The 15,459-nt window shown below is 39.6% G+C and overlaps 1 protein-coding gene across 1 annotated transcript; it reads right to left on the minus strand.

Annotated features, from left to right (window-relative positions):
- Positions 1 to 4,342: 4,342 nt before the first annotated feature.
- LOC135157889 (uncharacterized) lies at positions 4,343 to 14,081 on the minus strand. Its single transcript, XM_064115026.1, has 3 exons — positions 12,717 to 14,081; positions 9,782 to 10,201; positions 4,343 to 5,485 (listed from the first exon to the last, which is right to left on the minus strand). Exons 1-3 carry the CDS (start codon positions 13,919 to 13,921, stop codon positions 5,350 to 5,352), a joined length of 1,761 nt encoding a protein of 586 aa, XP_063971096.1. The 5' UTR covers positions 13,922 to 14,081; the 3' UTR covers positions 4,343 to 5,349.
- Positions 14,082 to 15,459: the final 1,378 nt, after the last annotated feature.

A 15,459-nucleotide genomic window follows, 5' to 3' on the forward strand; every position in this document is an offset into this window, starting at 1 on the left:
ATGGGTATACGTATATCTAAAGAATTGATGAGAGCGCGAAACGCGAGCTGAAAATTGTTGATATTCTGACCTCAAATTTGGAAAGTCTGTAAGCACTTTTGGTAATCAAGAACTGGATGATTATCTATCTCAACATTTATGCAAGCAAAAAATTTTGAGTTTCCTACCCAAAACTGGACATTCTAAGCACTTTTTGTAACCATGAACAGGATGGGTATCTATCTACACAATTGTGCGAGTGCGAAGCGCGAGCTTAATAATGTAATATTGTGACCTAAAATTTGGACATTCTGAGCACTCTTTGTGATCATGAACAGAATGGGTATATCTAACAAATAATTTTATTCGAGCACGAAGCCCAACTTTTGTTTATATTCCTACCCAAAACTGGACATTCTAAGCACTTTTTGTAACCATGAAAATATTAGTATCTATCTAAACAATTGTGCGAGTGCGAGCTGAAAAAGGGTGATATTTTGACCTAAAATTTGAACATTAGAGTCAGCGTTTTTGGTAATCATGAACAGCATGAGTATCTAACAAAACATTTTTATGCGAGCGCGAAGCGTGAACTGAAAATTTGTGATATTTCGACCTAAAGTTGGACATTCTAAGCACTTATCTAACCAGGCACAGGCTCGATCGTCAACTAACTAAATGATGCGAACGCGAAGAGCGAGATAAAAAATTGACATTCTGACCTAAAAATTCGACTTTCTAAGCACTTTTGGTAATCATGGACAAGATGGGCATCAAATGGATAGGCATTTGATGCGAGCGCCAAACTTATGTGAAAGATTAATTTGGCGCCCCCGGTTAAACATCAGATTGGCGCCCCAAAGGTCGAATATGAATTTTTCGCCCCATGAAAAACATCAAATTTGCGCTTCAAAGGTCGAACATGAATTTGGCGCCTCAGGACAAACATCAAATTGGTGCTTCTATGTCATGTATGTCGAACATCAATTCGACTGTCCTAGGTAGAACATCAATTCGGCGCCACCCTAGGTTGAACTCCAATTCGGCGCCCTCCTATGTCGAACATCAATTCAGCGCCCCCCCCCCTAGGTTGAAGATCAATATGGCACCCCTATGTCGAACTTCAATTCGGCGCCCCTAAGTAAAACATAATTCGGCGCCCCCCCCCCCAAGGTTAAAGACCGATTCGGCGCCCCTAGGTAAAACATCAATTCTGCTCCCCCTAGGTTGAAGATCAATTCGGCGCCCTAGTTATGTCGAACTTTAACTCGGCGCCCCCCCCCCCTATGTCGAACATTAATTCGGAGCCCCCCCCCCCCTAGGTAGAACATCAATTCGGTGCCCCCTTCCATCTTCTCTTTTTTTCTTCTCTCTTTCTTTCCCCTTTTTCTCCCCCTTTTCTTTTCTTCTCTTTTTGTTCTTGGATTTGGTGCCCCCTTTTCCCAAATTCACCAAATGTATGCACAAAATCCATCAATTTCACTGAACAAAATGCAAAATCGCCTCAATGATAAGCTCGGTCGATTTGTTCCCCCGATTTTAATTTTTTTTCTAAAGAGTTTACGCGTGCTGCCCCCCGGGAAAATTTTCTGCATACGGCCATGATTAAGACAGTCCCTTTTCGGAAGAAAATGTGCCATTTTTCCCCTGTGCCCCCCCCCCCCGGCCCTGATATATAGCAATTACACTAACGCACAAATATAATAAAAGTTGACAAAAAAGATACTTATCTACTGAGCCACAACACCTCCACTTTTCAAATGACGGTAAAGTGTAAAATAACAAATATCATGACGTTCTCCAAACGGGTAATTATACAAGAAGCAAAGAAGCAGCATTTTAGAAAAAGCCTCAAAGTATGATTACAATATTGCAAGCCAAAGTAAATGGATTTGGGAGTATTTGATTGTATTTATGATATTAAAAAAAATTGAATCTAGGTATCCTAACATGCTAGCCCAAAAGTTTAAATCATTAGTGTACTTTTCTATAAACACATCTTCATTTCTCATCATTGGCGGCGGAAGCCAAACAATTTAGGGGGGCATCAACATTTTTTGACAAGCAAAAAAAAAAGGTTATATATCAACCAAACTTTTAGGGGGGGGTCGACAAAAAAAATTTGACAAGCAAAAAAAAAAGGTCATCCTCGAAAAATTTAGGGGGATCGTCCCCCCACCTCAAATTTAGGGGGGACACGTCCCCCCCCCCCCCCGCTTCCGCCGCCTATGTTTCTCATACATAATCATGATGATATTATGTACACAATTCTCACAAACAGCTCTTTCTAATACACAAACAAAACAAAAATAACAAGATAAACGTTATGATAAAACCGTTTTGTGTTTTCCCCCTTTTAATTACAACTTCTCTATGAGTGTATACAACAAGACGTATCAAATAGTTAAATCTAACAAGAAAAAATATGATAATACACGTAAAATGCATTTTTATGTATAGCGCAATATATCTAGGAGTAATGTATTCCGAGGCGCACATTCATCATTACCCCCGGTTTTACCCTGAGCTGTATACAGTGCTCAATTAATTTAAGGTAATATGAACATGAATAAATGATATGAACATAATAATAAGCTTAATATACACAATCGCACACTGCAAAAACTCCGAAGTTAATTTAACACCAGCCTGGAATCTATATAAATTTATGTCCACACCAGAGAAGTATTAATAATAATATAGGGTATTTATATTGCGCACATATCCACCTTGTAATTAGGTGCTCAAGGCGCTCCTATATTACCCGGCTAAGCTAGGCGTTCATAGCGCACACAGCTTTTTAAGGAATTACTTCCTACCGGTACCCATTTACCTCACCTGGGTTGAGTGCAGCACATTGTGGATCAGTTTCTTGCTGAAGGAAATTACGCCATGGCTGGGATTCGAACCCACGACCCTCTGTTTCAAAGTCCGAAGACTAATCCACTGGGCCACAACGCTCCACATATTGAAACAACACCAGTTAGGAATCAAACCGATGCTGTTCTAATACTAATTGCTGCTGTATAAACACCTATCTGGTGTTAGACCAAAACGAAACTGTTGTTGTTTAACACTTCTCTGGTGTGGACTTATATGGATTCCGGGCTGGTGTTAAATCAACACCATAGTTTTTGCAGTGCAGTTTAGAAAAGATTATAAGAATCTTCCGAGGCGTATTGAAGCTCTACGTACAGAGGTAAATTCGGCAAAAATTAAATGATTTAAACTTTACATCGAACACTATCATAATTATACATTTTTAATCAAATTATCATTATAATAATTTATAGTCTGATGTAAACTAACTAGGAATTAGTGGTACATTATTGTTAAAACATAAGTCCACAAAATATTAATGCAACGCTTTTGCTCCTAGTTTCATTTGCAAAGCGTTTTTAACTCTTCAAACAAAATAATGCTTAAAAGACCACGGACCTGTGAAAAGACTAATCTAACTTGACAAATTATAAGCAAGACCTTGTTTTATACCAAAGCAAATACAAGAAAACATCGCGCTATATCGCTGTTTGAATTTCTCGGGCACAAATTATTTTCTTGAAGGTAATTTTATTTGCATGGATATACAACCAACAATATATCCTGATATGATTTAATCGTCATGTTTGGTTGACTGCTTCAATTCTTCCTTTTGAAAAATCATACAAATCAATTTGTTGAAGCCAGTATTATTTTGCATTCATTAATACTTCCTATGAAACTTGGCGGATACACCATTAGTCAAAGTCAAGCCCATGCGACATTAAATGTGGATTTAAAAACGCAAATCATACAAGCATAACGCTGAAGATTTCATCAAAATCGGATGTAAAGCCCCCATCACACTTATTCCGAATCATGCAGAATTGGCCGGAATGAAAGAACTATTGTTCGACCACCAGTTGGTCATTTAAATCCACTTCGAACACCGTTCGAAAATACCCCTCGAATGTTTTGAACATGACCAAAACCTTCGGGACGGCCAAAAGAAATGACACAAATATTTCGAATGCAGTCAGAATATTTAGAATGCGCCTATAATCATGATAATGTCCAAGAATGTAGCACGAATTATCAATCTGACTCCATTGCGGTTCATTTTGACTAGTGTATGATGATTCACCTGGTAATTTACTGAATTTCAACTCCAGTTTGGTAAATTCATAAGTTCCTCCCAAAAATTTCTAGATTTTTTAAATATCATTTTCGTTCCAGCTTCTGGTCGATTCCTGCTGATTCCGAATACATGGAATACGTTTGATGAGGGCTTAAACTGATCAAACTTTACAAATGACTCGCTCAGCCCCATACAGATAACACCGTGTTCAGATTATTCCCCGCATGACATTCACAGGGAACTGTTCGTATAGCTGGGTGATTTTTCCAACACTTAAAATTTTGATTTTCAATTCCGGTAGCTTGTTGTGATCAAGTCAATTACTGTAAATGACATCTGTGAAAACTGGGAAGTTTATTTAATCCCATCTCATTTTCATTAGTCTTTCTTTTGCCATTTTGTGAATTCGGATTCTGAAACCAATTGATGTGAGGGGCTATAGCCTCTATGTGATTGAACCAATTATTGACATGTCCTTGGTAAAGATTATTGAAGCTAGCATGTGTAAAAATATTGTTCATTTTGACTGGGTGGAATTTGTACAATGCCCTTGTAAAGTTTGATCAGTTTATTTTGGAACCCAGTTTAAAGGAAGTATGTCATACATTTTAACATTTCGCATTCAATTTTTCACAAAACAGTTATATATGCATATAGTAGTTGGTTACTCTGTTCTGAACATTATCATATTAAATCACAATATGTTGCAATAACGGCAATTCGGATAGGAATCAAAGCTAATTTCACACTATAAAGAGGGAAAATAAAATATTTCATACGAAAAAAAAAATAGTGATGGGTGATCTCAACAGTTCCATCATTTACATGCTCACAAGGAAAAGGGCCGCATAATCAGAGGGTCGTAAGCCGTTCCTCATATACACTTGTTTAACTACTACATATTTACCCAAATACGCTTTTCTTGAATTGGCTAGACTTCACATTTAAAGGCATAGGCGAATATCACAAAGGTCCAATTCGAAATACTAAATTTTGATTCATTTAATATTGTTCATATGGATAATGGTTGAAAATCACTCAGGAAGCATACATAATTAAATTCGGGCAGACACTGATATCTTTGACTAAAAAATCAGCTCAGATTTGTAAAAGTCAAATCAATGCTAGCCTATAATGCGTTTAATATATTTTTTTCTTGCTCCTGTATTCTTTAACGATTCCAAAGTTCATATTCTTGCCTTGACCCTGATACCTCTGTTGTTAGTGACCTTGAAACTGTTGTTAACCTTCACTTAAACTTGTACGATATTCACCGATCTAAAGTTAGCCTTGAATCCATCGTGTCCATTCCGCTTAGACCTAAATTTTAGATCCATCTGATTGTTCACCGCTATGAAGGAACCAACAGGGGCCTGGTCACCGCAGAGACTGGTACAGAGAGGGGGGGGGGGGAGAAAAAGAGAGTCCAAGTCTCAATATAGTTTTTATAGAATTATTAGAAAATCAATGTTAAGTCACAAAATTTAAAAACAAAAAGTATACAAATTCATGATTCAGAAAGCAGCAGATTTAAATAAAATGAATATAAGCCTAAGGCTCTAAATTTGTACATAGTACAATAATATCAGGCAACCTATTCAAGTAACGGATCTATATAATGTTAACTGTTGAGAGTTTTTAATAAGCGAGACAAAGTCGTGTGAGTGATAAAGGAGAGATATTAAACAGGATGCCGATTTAAATTAACGTAAAAAAAACAATAGAAAATACATTAAATATAAATTATAAAAAAAGCTCCCATGAATTTGCCTACAGACTTACAAAGTTGGTGACGAAGTATTCCAAATCCACTTTGAATAATAATAAAAATAAGAATAATAGTTACATTCATATAGCGCAGTTTGTTTCATAGCGCTTTACATTTTAATTATTATTACCCCGGTCATCCTGACATGCCTGCACACAATGTATGCCCTTTCTCCACTCCCTGGGGAGCATTCCGACAAGAGTTCCAAGACTCAATCGCTAAACATACTACAAAGGCTTTTACATTCTACCAGGAACCCATTTAACACGTGGATGGAGTGTGGCAAATTGTGGATTGATGCCTTGCCAAAAGGACGCTAGACCGCGATGGAATTCGAACACAAAACAAGGGTTTTGTGTTCGAATTCCATCGCGGTCTAGACCTTATATAGACTTTAAATAGACATTATAGACCTTATATAGACCTTAAATAGACCTTAAATGTGATTCGTACTGGAACATCTTTCTTGTAAAAGTGTAAGCTTCGCCAATTGAAAAGGTTTCTTGAATTATAACCCCAGGGCGTCATTCCTGTAAATATTGCTCCGTATACGAGTGTTCTTTACCAGTAAACCTAAATTCCTATGAAATAAGGATTGAACTATAGTAGCCATGCTGCACTGATAATTCGACCGACTCAAAATCCAACATGTATGTTTCAATAGAAGATCTTGCCACATTATGTTTATGTTGTGGCAAGATCTTCTATTGAAACATTAAAAAGCCCCAATCTTTCCATCAGTCAAATAATTCCAGAAATAAAGTGACTTCTCTTCCCCTTTTGGGCAAAGGAATTTCATAAATTAGCCTTCCTAGAATTAGTGTTATATCCCGGGGGGCACTTCCATTGACAAGTGGATACCATGCGCGACCATGGGGTCTCGAAAAGCACCCTAAACACGTATTTTCCATTTTCTGAATATGCACCCCTAAAGCCCCTTTCACAATTGACGTACGACCACTTGCGACCTTTTGGTCGTGCGACAGGCTGCAACAGGCATCAATCGCCAGTCATCTCATAATATCGCACATAGGCTTTCACAGTTGCAACAGCTGTCGTACAACAAAAACAACCAGTAAAACCCGTTGCACGAGTAAGTCGATTATGATCCTATTGTGCTCGTGCGATCACATGCGAGTGTTGCACGAGGGATTGCGAGGGGAACGGTCGCACACAACGGTAGTGCAATGTTGTAAGCCGTTGCGATCGGTCTTGCAACAGTCTTATGGCACATCATATTATCGCACCCAGTCGCAAGACAGGTCTCTGTACATGTAGGTCGCTAGCACATGTGCAAGTGTTGTACGACCTCCAGTCGAGTAAATGCGACTACTTAGTTGTGCCACCTCTCGCACCAAGTCGTGCAACGTTGAACAACACTCCCACGATGATCGCCCGACCGATGGTACGACCCCGGATACGAGCTGATGCGAGTGAATCGGTCGTATTTGATCGCGTTCGGATTTTGAACATGTTCAAAGTTCAGATGTGACCAGTCACGACCACCTCGAGTTCGTGCGACCGTCTACAACGACTGCGAGTGCTCGCAAGTCACCAAGAGATCGATCGTGCAACAGCAGAAAAAAACTGTTGCAGGCGGTCGTAAACTGGTCGGATGTCAATTGTGAAAGGGGCTGTACGGTCGCATACATGCGAATGCAACGGTAGTGGAATGTTGTAAGCCGTAATTTCGATCGGTCTTGCAACAGTCTTATATTATCGCAACCAGTCGCAAGACTGGTCTCTGTAGGTATCTAGCGCATGTGCAAGTGTTGTACGACCTCCAGTCGACTAAATGCGACTATACGTAGTTGTGTCACCTCTCGCACCAAGTCGTACAACGTTGAACAACACTCACACGATGATCGCCCGACCGATGGTACGACCTGATGCGAGTAAACCAATCGTATTTGATCGCGTTTGGATTTTGAACATGTTCAGATTCAGATGCGACCAGTCACGACCACCTCCGACCACCTCAAATTCGTGCGTTCGTCTACAACCACTGCGAGTGCTCGCAAGACACCAAGAGATCGATCGTGCAACAACAAGAAAAATCTGTTGCAGGCGGTCGTAAACAGGTCGTACGTCAATTGTGAAAGGGGCTTTAACAAGTATTGGCGTGTGAAACCCTACCCTTAACAATGCATGTATTGGAAACAAAACGATACTCTTTGCAAGTTCCCTGCATTGACCCCTAAACAAGTACAGCGATATTTTTATTGTTATGTCACGGACGTCGGTCGTCGGTTTTACCTTCACCTACATCATTTTTGGGTTTAGTACAGCCCCACCTCCCACATCTCGCCCAAATCGTACTCTAAACACGTAGTGTTGACTCTTGGGGCAAAACTACATCCTTTATAAAACATTTTTGTCTTAATTTTTTACACCCTCGCAAATTTGACCCTAAACCCGTAAATTTCCTAGCGGAATAGATACCCTTTTTTCATTATTTTAGTGTTTATTACACCCTTATCACGTTACGTACGTAACGTACCCTATCTTGAAAAAGACATCCTTTTTACGTGTTTTTTTAGTCGCGCATGGTATCCACTCGTCAATGTAAGTGCCCCCCCCCCCCCCGGGTTAGATCATATGCAAACTATATCAAATAAAACACTATCTGTTGAATGAATTTTTTTGCTCATTGTTGTGATCGGGTGCATAACACCTAGAATACGTTTGATATCATTTTCCGCTGCTCATGACAAGAAATTGAGAATTTACTCTGCTTTCAAGCACTGAAGTTTTCAATCATGATCTTCACAATTTTAACAAAGTTTTACAATAAAAAATATGTGTTTTTTGTGATATGCTATAATTTACAGTTACCCTGGAAGCAAGTCTGAATGAAGAGGCAAATATTCCTAGAGGCCCTAATTCTTTTGAGAGGAGTGGCTCTGTCACAGATTTCTGGTGGCACGCAGAATTTTTGCAGCCCCCCTTAACCTCTGCCTCTATCCAGGCAAATGCACTTTGTGGCACACGCTGATTTTTTAGATTGCAAAAAATAATTGAATTAAGTAAAATAACATTGAAAAATATTTCTAATGCAATAGAAATAGAAGTACTATAAAACTAAACAATCTTTTTAATGCATTAAGAAATTATTTTTAAAAGCGTTTATGATCTTAATGTTATGTCTTTTACTGCATTTTCTTGCGGAAATTTGTAAGAAGTCATTTAAATTTTGCTAGGTGAAAGTTCCAGGAAGGGGAGCAAGATACCGCACGTTATGTACTCGTATATTATCCGTAATGTAATAAGGATGTGAAAACCACTAAATGATGAAAAATAAGGTAAACTTTTCGTGCGGTAACCTATACGTGATTTAGGGTCCCATTTGCAACAATATAAAAGTAGAAAATATTTAATAATGGAATACATTTTGAGCCAATATTATGTATTAAGAGTTTAATTTACCCCTCGGCCGATTTAGGAATGATGTACCCCCCCCCCCCCCCGATGGCATTGCAAGTGAAATGCAGGATGATTGATCTCAGGACAGATTGCAGGGCTCCGTAACACAAAGGTTTGCGATGAAATGCATATACGAAAGAACCACACTGATTGGTTCCCGGTCAGTATTTTAAACAAAGTGCGCATGAAACGATGATCTTGATTGGTCACTGGTATTTAGCGATTGATTACAGACCTTTGTGGTTCGGAGCCCTGGTGGCGCCTAGCTCGGTACAGCCCGGTCCGGTATTACACCTGTTTTTTTTTTTTTTTTTGGGGGGGGGTTTGGGGGGGGGTGGGCTCGACAGTACTATACTTTAATATTCAAAGGGGTGCGTTTTCAGATCAATTAAAATACTTGTTAGGGTGTTTTTTTTACCCAATGGACACGCATGGAAGTGCCCCTCCCCCCCCCCCCCCCACACTCGGGTGAAGCCTACGTCATATGGACTTACCTGATATCAAAAAAGTAACCATTTCCTGCCTGACCTATGTAGATATCAAGGTAGTTCCTAAAGCAGGGAATATTCCATACAGTCACGTTTTTAATCTCAAACGTCGGTTCAAACAAAAGCTCAACGTGAGAGCCTTCGGGAGCAGTGATATCGTAATTACATCGGACGTTCTTCTGACCACTACTAGCAGGAGTAAGATCAGGAGACTGAATGAACAGTTCATCTTGGTTGCGCGTGTCCCGACAAACCCGTTTCCTTGAGCCTCCGGCAATAGGATCAGTATTGACGACCACGATGTCGACTGTACGGTACGTGGCACTGAAGCCGCCTGTCTCTATGATGTAATCGGACGAGAAGACAACTGTCATGGTATTAGACGTCGAAATTAGTTCTCCTTGTGGGACATCATCTTCGCACATTCTGTAATTAAAATTAACAGAGAGGTTTATATTTTATCAATTTGATGTTAATATAGGTGTAGATAGATAGAAAAAGTAGGTAGATAGATAGATAGATAAATAAATGGATACGGGGGCAATTCATATCTGGAAAAGGTGGGGTGTACCGTGTACGTCCACAAAGTCTTAAATCATACCTTATGCATGTTAAGGCACTGAAGTTGCTATGAAATTAGTTGCTTAAAGGTCAAGTCCACCCCACTGCAGAAAAATGTCAATTTGAATCAATAGAGATAATTCAAAGTAGCAAACACTGAAAATTTCATCAAAATCGGATGTTAATAAGAAAGTTAAATATAGACATATATATAGATTAGATAGATATAGATATAAATGGATAGATAGATAGATATAGATATAGATGAATAGATATAGATATAAATGGATAGATAGATAGATAGATAGATAGATAGATAGATAGATAGATAGATAGATAGATAGATAGAGATATAAATGGATAGATAGATAGATAGATATAGATATAAATGGAAAGATAGATAGATAGATATATATATAAATGGATAGATAGATAGATAGGTATTTATGATACAATATAAAGTTATGAAAAGGTGGACACCATGCTCGTCCATGGACTTCCAAAGAGGACCTTATACATGTTATAATACCTCGGTCACATTTGCTCTACGGCGGCCGTATGGCGAGTCAAAACAGCCGTTTTATTTCATTTTTATTCAAACCACAAAAAAACATCATAACTTATCATACTTATCATACCTTGGGTCTCCCCTCCAATAAAAAAAAAATGTAAAAACGGCTGTTTTCGTCTCACCGTACGGCTGCCGCAGAGCAAATGTGACCGAGGTATAAACAAGCAATCATTTTTTCAACCCTAATACATATGCGCCATGTTTGAAGCCACCTTCACGCCTGCAATTTGATACACATACGCCGAAACACTAGCGTACCTATGGGGGGGCAGAGGGGGCAGACTGCCCCCCCCCCTGACGAGTCACAACCCATGCAAGGGACATATCCCTGCCCCCCCCCCCCCCTGACGAGTCTTGAATACCTTTTTTTTTTTTTTTTTTTTTTTTTTTTTGCTTGTCAAATTTTTTGGCGGAAGAGATCCTTTATTTGTGGTTGAAGACCTTTTTTTTTTTTTGCTTGTCAATTTTTTTGGCAGACGAATTTGCCCCCCCCCCCTCGTGGAAAATCCTAGGTACGCCACTACGCCGAAAGTAGACTAAAGCCGGTGTCAGAGGCGGCTTGACTTATGTAAATCACCTTCCCTTTTTGAAAGCCGAACTGACGCCGGCTTGGACTTAGTCCACCTTTGGATAAGGTTTAAAGGCAGCTTCACGTCGGCTTCAGTACTGCAAATGGTATATGCTGATTCAGGCTAGCTGGCCACTGAAATAGAAATAGCGAACTAACGAACCCAATAAAGAAAATAAAACTGTTCCGTGTCACCTGAATGGGCGACGTGAAGCCGGCTTATGTGTAGACATAAAATTGCAGGCCTCGGACCATGTGTATAAAAAGGGGATAATTAGTTTGAGGTGTAGCTCAGTCGGTTAGAGCGCCTGTTCCGGATAAGATCGTAGATCTCAACGTGCGTGGGTTCGAGTCCCGCAGCATGCCGGAAGACGTCTAACAAAAAAAACTGATGCTAGCGTTGTGTGTTAACGTGCCTCACCGCTGTGTTCAGTGCGGGTGTGAATGCAGTTGGAAAACACTCCGTCCATCGGAAAGGACGCAAATGTTGGTCCCGTGTATAGGAGAGTCACAACCTATGCACGTTAAAACCAATACACTATTCGTCAAAGAGTAGGGTGTTCACCCGGTGTATTGCACCTGCCGGTCCCCGGTACTACAATACTGCAAGAATCTTCAGGATTGAAGGAGGCAGTGTAGCTTGAAGAAGAAGAAGAAGACTTCAGTCCACTTTCGGTGTATGTGTATCACCACATAAATTACACTGATGAGGCATGAAGACGGCTTTCAACTCCAAAATACCGTTCATATGATAGTACAGTAGTATGTTCATTGACCCCAAATTACCTTTGATCGTGATCATGTGACCTACGACTCGTGCAAAACGATAAGTAATATTACCCTAATGTCCACGTTTCATGAACTAGTTCCATAAGCTTTCAAAGTTATGATGCCACTTCAACAAAATAAATATGGCAGAAGTTCATTGACCGTAAATGACCCTTGACCTTGGTCATATGACCTGAAACTCACACAGGATATTCAATGATAATTTATCACTCTTATGTCGAAGTTTCATTAAGTAGATCCATAAAAAATAAAGTTATGACGGCATTTCATACTTAACCTTGGTTAAGATTTCAATGTTGATGACGCTGACGCCCCCGCCGCGGTCGGAAAAGTTGCGCCTATACCTAGCCTCGCCCTGCTATATATGCAGGCGAGACAAAAACAATTTTGGCTACTTGGAACCAATATTTACTTCTTTTACATGGTATATAATTTATTTTAAAAAAACTTACCTGATGTTACCGCTGTTACTTCCAAGATATACTTGTATCCAGTCATAACACCACCACCCGTACCGCTGCTCTAAATCAACTTCATTAAATGTTAAAGCAACACGTTTTCCTTCTGCCACGGTTATTTGGTATGTGCACGAAGAGTTGCTCGGATATGATGCCGGAAAGTTTGGTGAAGCAAACTGGCCAATCGGGTCGTTAAAGGTTCCTCCACAGCTACCAACGACTTCTGAAGTTGTTGTTGTGGTTGGTTGTGTTGTTGTGGTTGGTTGTGTTGTTGTGGTTGGTTGAGTTGTTGTGGTTGGTTGAGTTGTAGTGGTTGGTTGAGTTGTTGTGGTTGGCTGAGTTGTTGTGGTTGGTTGTGTTGTTGTGGTTGGTTGAGTTGTTGTGGTTGGCTGAGTTGTTGTGGTTGGTTGAGTTGTTGTGGTTGGTTGTGTTGTTGTGGTTGGTTGAGTTGTTGTGGTTGGTTGAGTTGTTGTGGTTGGTTGTGTTGTTGTGGTTGGCTGAGTTGTTGTGGTTGGTTGAGTTGTTGTGGTTGGCTGAGTTGTTGTGGTTGGTTGAGTTGTTGTGGTTGGTTGTGTTGTTGTGGTTGGTTGAGTTGTTGTGGTTGGCTGAGTTGTTGTGGTTGGTTGAGTTGTTGTGGTTGGCTGAGTTGTTGTGGTTGGTTGAGTTGTTGTGGTTGGTTGTGTTGTTGTGGTTGGTTGAGTTGTTGTGGTTGGTTGAGTTGTAGTGGTTGGTTGAGTTGTTGTGGTTGGTTGAGTTGTTGTGGTTGGTTGAGTTGTAGTGGTTGGTTGAGTTGTTGTGGTTGGTTGAGTTGTTGTGGTTGGCTGAGTTGTTGTGGTTGGTTGAGTTGTTGTGGTTGGTTGTGTTGTTGTGGTTGGTTGAGTTGTTGTGGTTGGTTGAGTTGTTGTTGTTGGTTGAGTTGTTGTGGTTGGCTGAGTTGTTGTGGTTGGTTGAGTTGTTGTGGTTGGTTGTGTTGTTGTGGTTGGTTGAGTTGTTGTGGTTGGTTGAGTTGTTGTTGTTGGTTGAGTTGTTGTGGTTGGTTGTGTTGTTGTGGTTGTTTGTGTAGTTGTAGTTGTAGTTGGCGTCGTAGTTGACGTACCTGGTGTATTTATTGCATAATTTGCAGCAAATCCACCGTATTCGAGTTGGGTGTTTGACTCGAACAGTATCCTCATTTGATTTCCAGAAGATTGGAATGTCATTGGGAGTGAATAATCTGATCCCCAAAGCCTTTGTCCATCCTGAGTCACAAGTGTATCGTAAACGATCACAAAATCAGGATAATAAGTTTGCCCGTTTGTGTAAAGAAGACTGTTTTGCAGCTCAAAGAAAGTAAAAGTCAAAGAGATTGTTGATCCATCCGGTCCCTGTCACAAAATAATACATATAAAAAACAATGGATCAATAGTGACGTAATGACTCAAAGTTTGTAGGGGTAGGGTTAACAAAGATCAAGAGTGGACAAAAGAAAGACCTTCACATCAAGTCTCCCTCTTTCTTTCACGGGGGTGCGCTCTGGTTCAATGCCCCCATTCAACATGGCCGTATGCACAAAGTTTTCCCAGGGGCAAGATGCATATTTTTTTTCGAAGAAACTCGAATGCAAGCGAGCGAAGCAACCAAGCTTCTCATGGAGGAGCTTTTTGCATTTTCGAAAGTGAAATTAAAGGATTTCATGCACACATTTAGTGAATTTTATGAAGATTTTCAGTAAAAAAGTAAAAAATAAAAAAAAGGGTTTGGGGGACAAGATCCGTATTTATACTATTTTAACTAAATAATTCATACGAGCGCGAAGTGCGAATTGAAACTTCAATTGATCTTAATCACCTTTTCTACAGATTTGCAAAAATATATCTTTTACTATATCTTATAAAGGGGGGGTTGGGGTGGTATGCGAGGGAGCGTACCGACCGAGTCCAAGCGAGCGGAGCGAGCGAGGGGGGTGTCCCCCCTCCCACAGTAGGGAAATTTTTTGAAAATCTGTGTGTGAAAATGGCGTTTTCTTGCATCTAAAACACCACTCTTTTTGGTATAGAGGTCGTTGTTATAATAATAATAATAATAAATGAAATAAATACATAGAAATAGAATAAAATAAAATTACAAGTTTAAAAAAAAAGATAAGATTTAAAAAAATGGTCCCCGGATTTTTTTTGGGGGGGTTGCAACCCCCCCAACCCCCCCTCTAGATCCGCTTCTGTATATTACTACTGGATTATTAGTTTGTCTACTAATTTTGTAAGATAATATCTCTTCCGTCTCCAATATACTTTAAGCGCATAGGAACATGCAATTTGCTGCGTTTGATGCGCTATAAAGGAACCAATTAAGTAATATTATTATTAGTATTATCATTAGTAGTATTATTATTATTATTATTATCATTATTATTATTATTATCATTATTATTATGTACCTGCTTACTTCTTGCAAAGTCTAAGACTTCGTAATTTAAAAAATCTCATTTTTTTCATGAAATATCAAGATGCAACATCTCACAAGTTTCCATGTTTTTACACTTTCCCAAGACTATGCGATTCAATACATTCTGACATGAGAGATCTTTGCATAGGACATCCATAAACCCTTCTTCTTCTTCTTCAAGCTACACTGCCTCCTTCAATCCTGAAGATTCTTGCATCCTCTAACCCTATCCTCAAAGCTATCCGGAATCATACCTTGGGTCTCCCCTCCAATCGAAAATTCAACATCATTGCCAAGTATTACGTACATTCCT

The sequence above is a fragment of the Lytechinus pictus genome, unplaced genomic scaffold (genome assembly GCF_037042905.1).
Source record: "Lytechinus pictus isolate F3 Inbred unplaced genomic scaffold, Lp3.0 scaffold_20, whole genome shotgun sequence".
NCBI classification, from domain to species: Eukaryota; Metazoa; Echinodermata; class Echinoidea; order Temnopleuroida; family Toxopneustidae; genus Lytechinus; species Lytechinus pictus.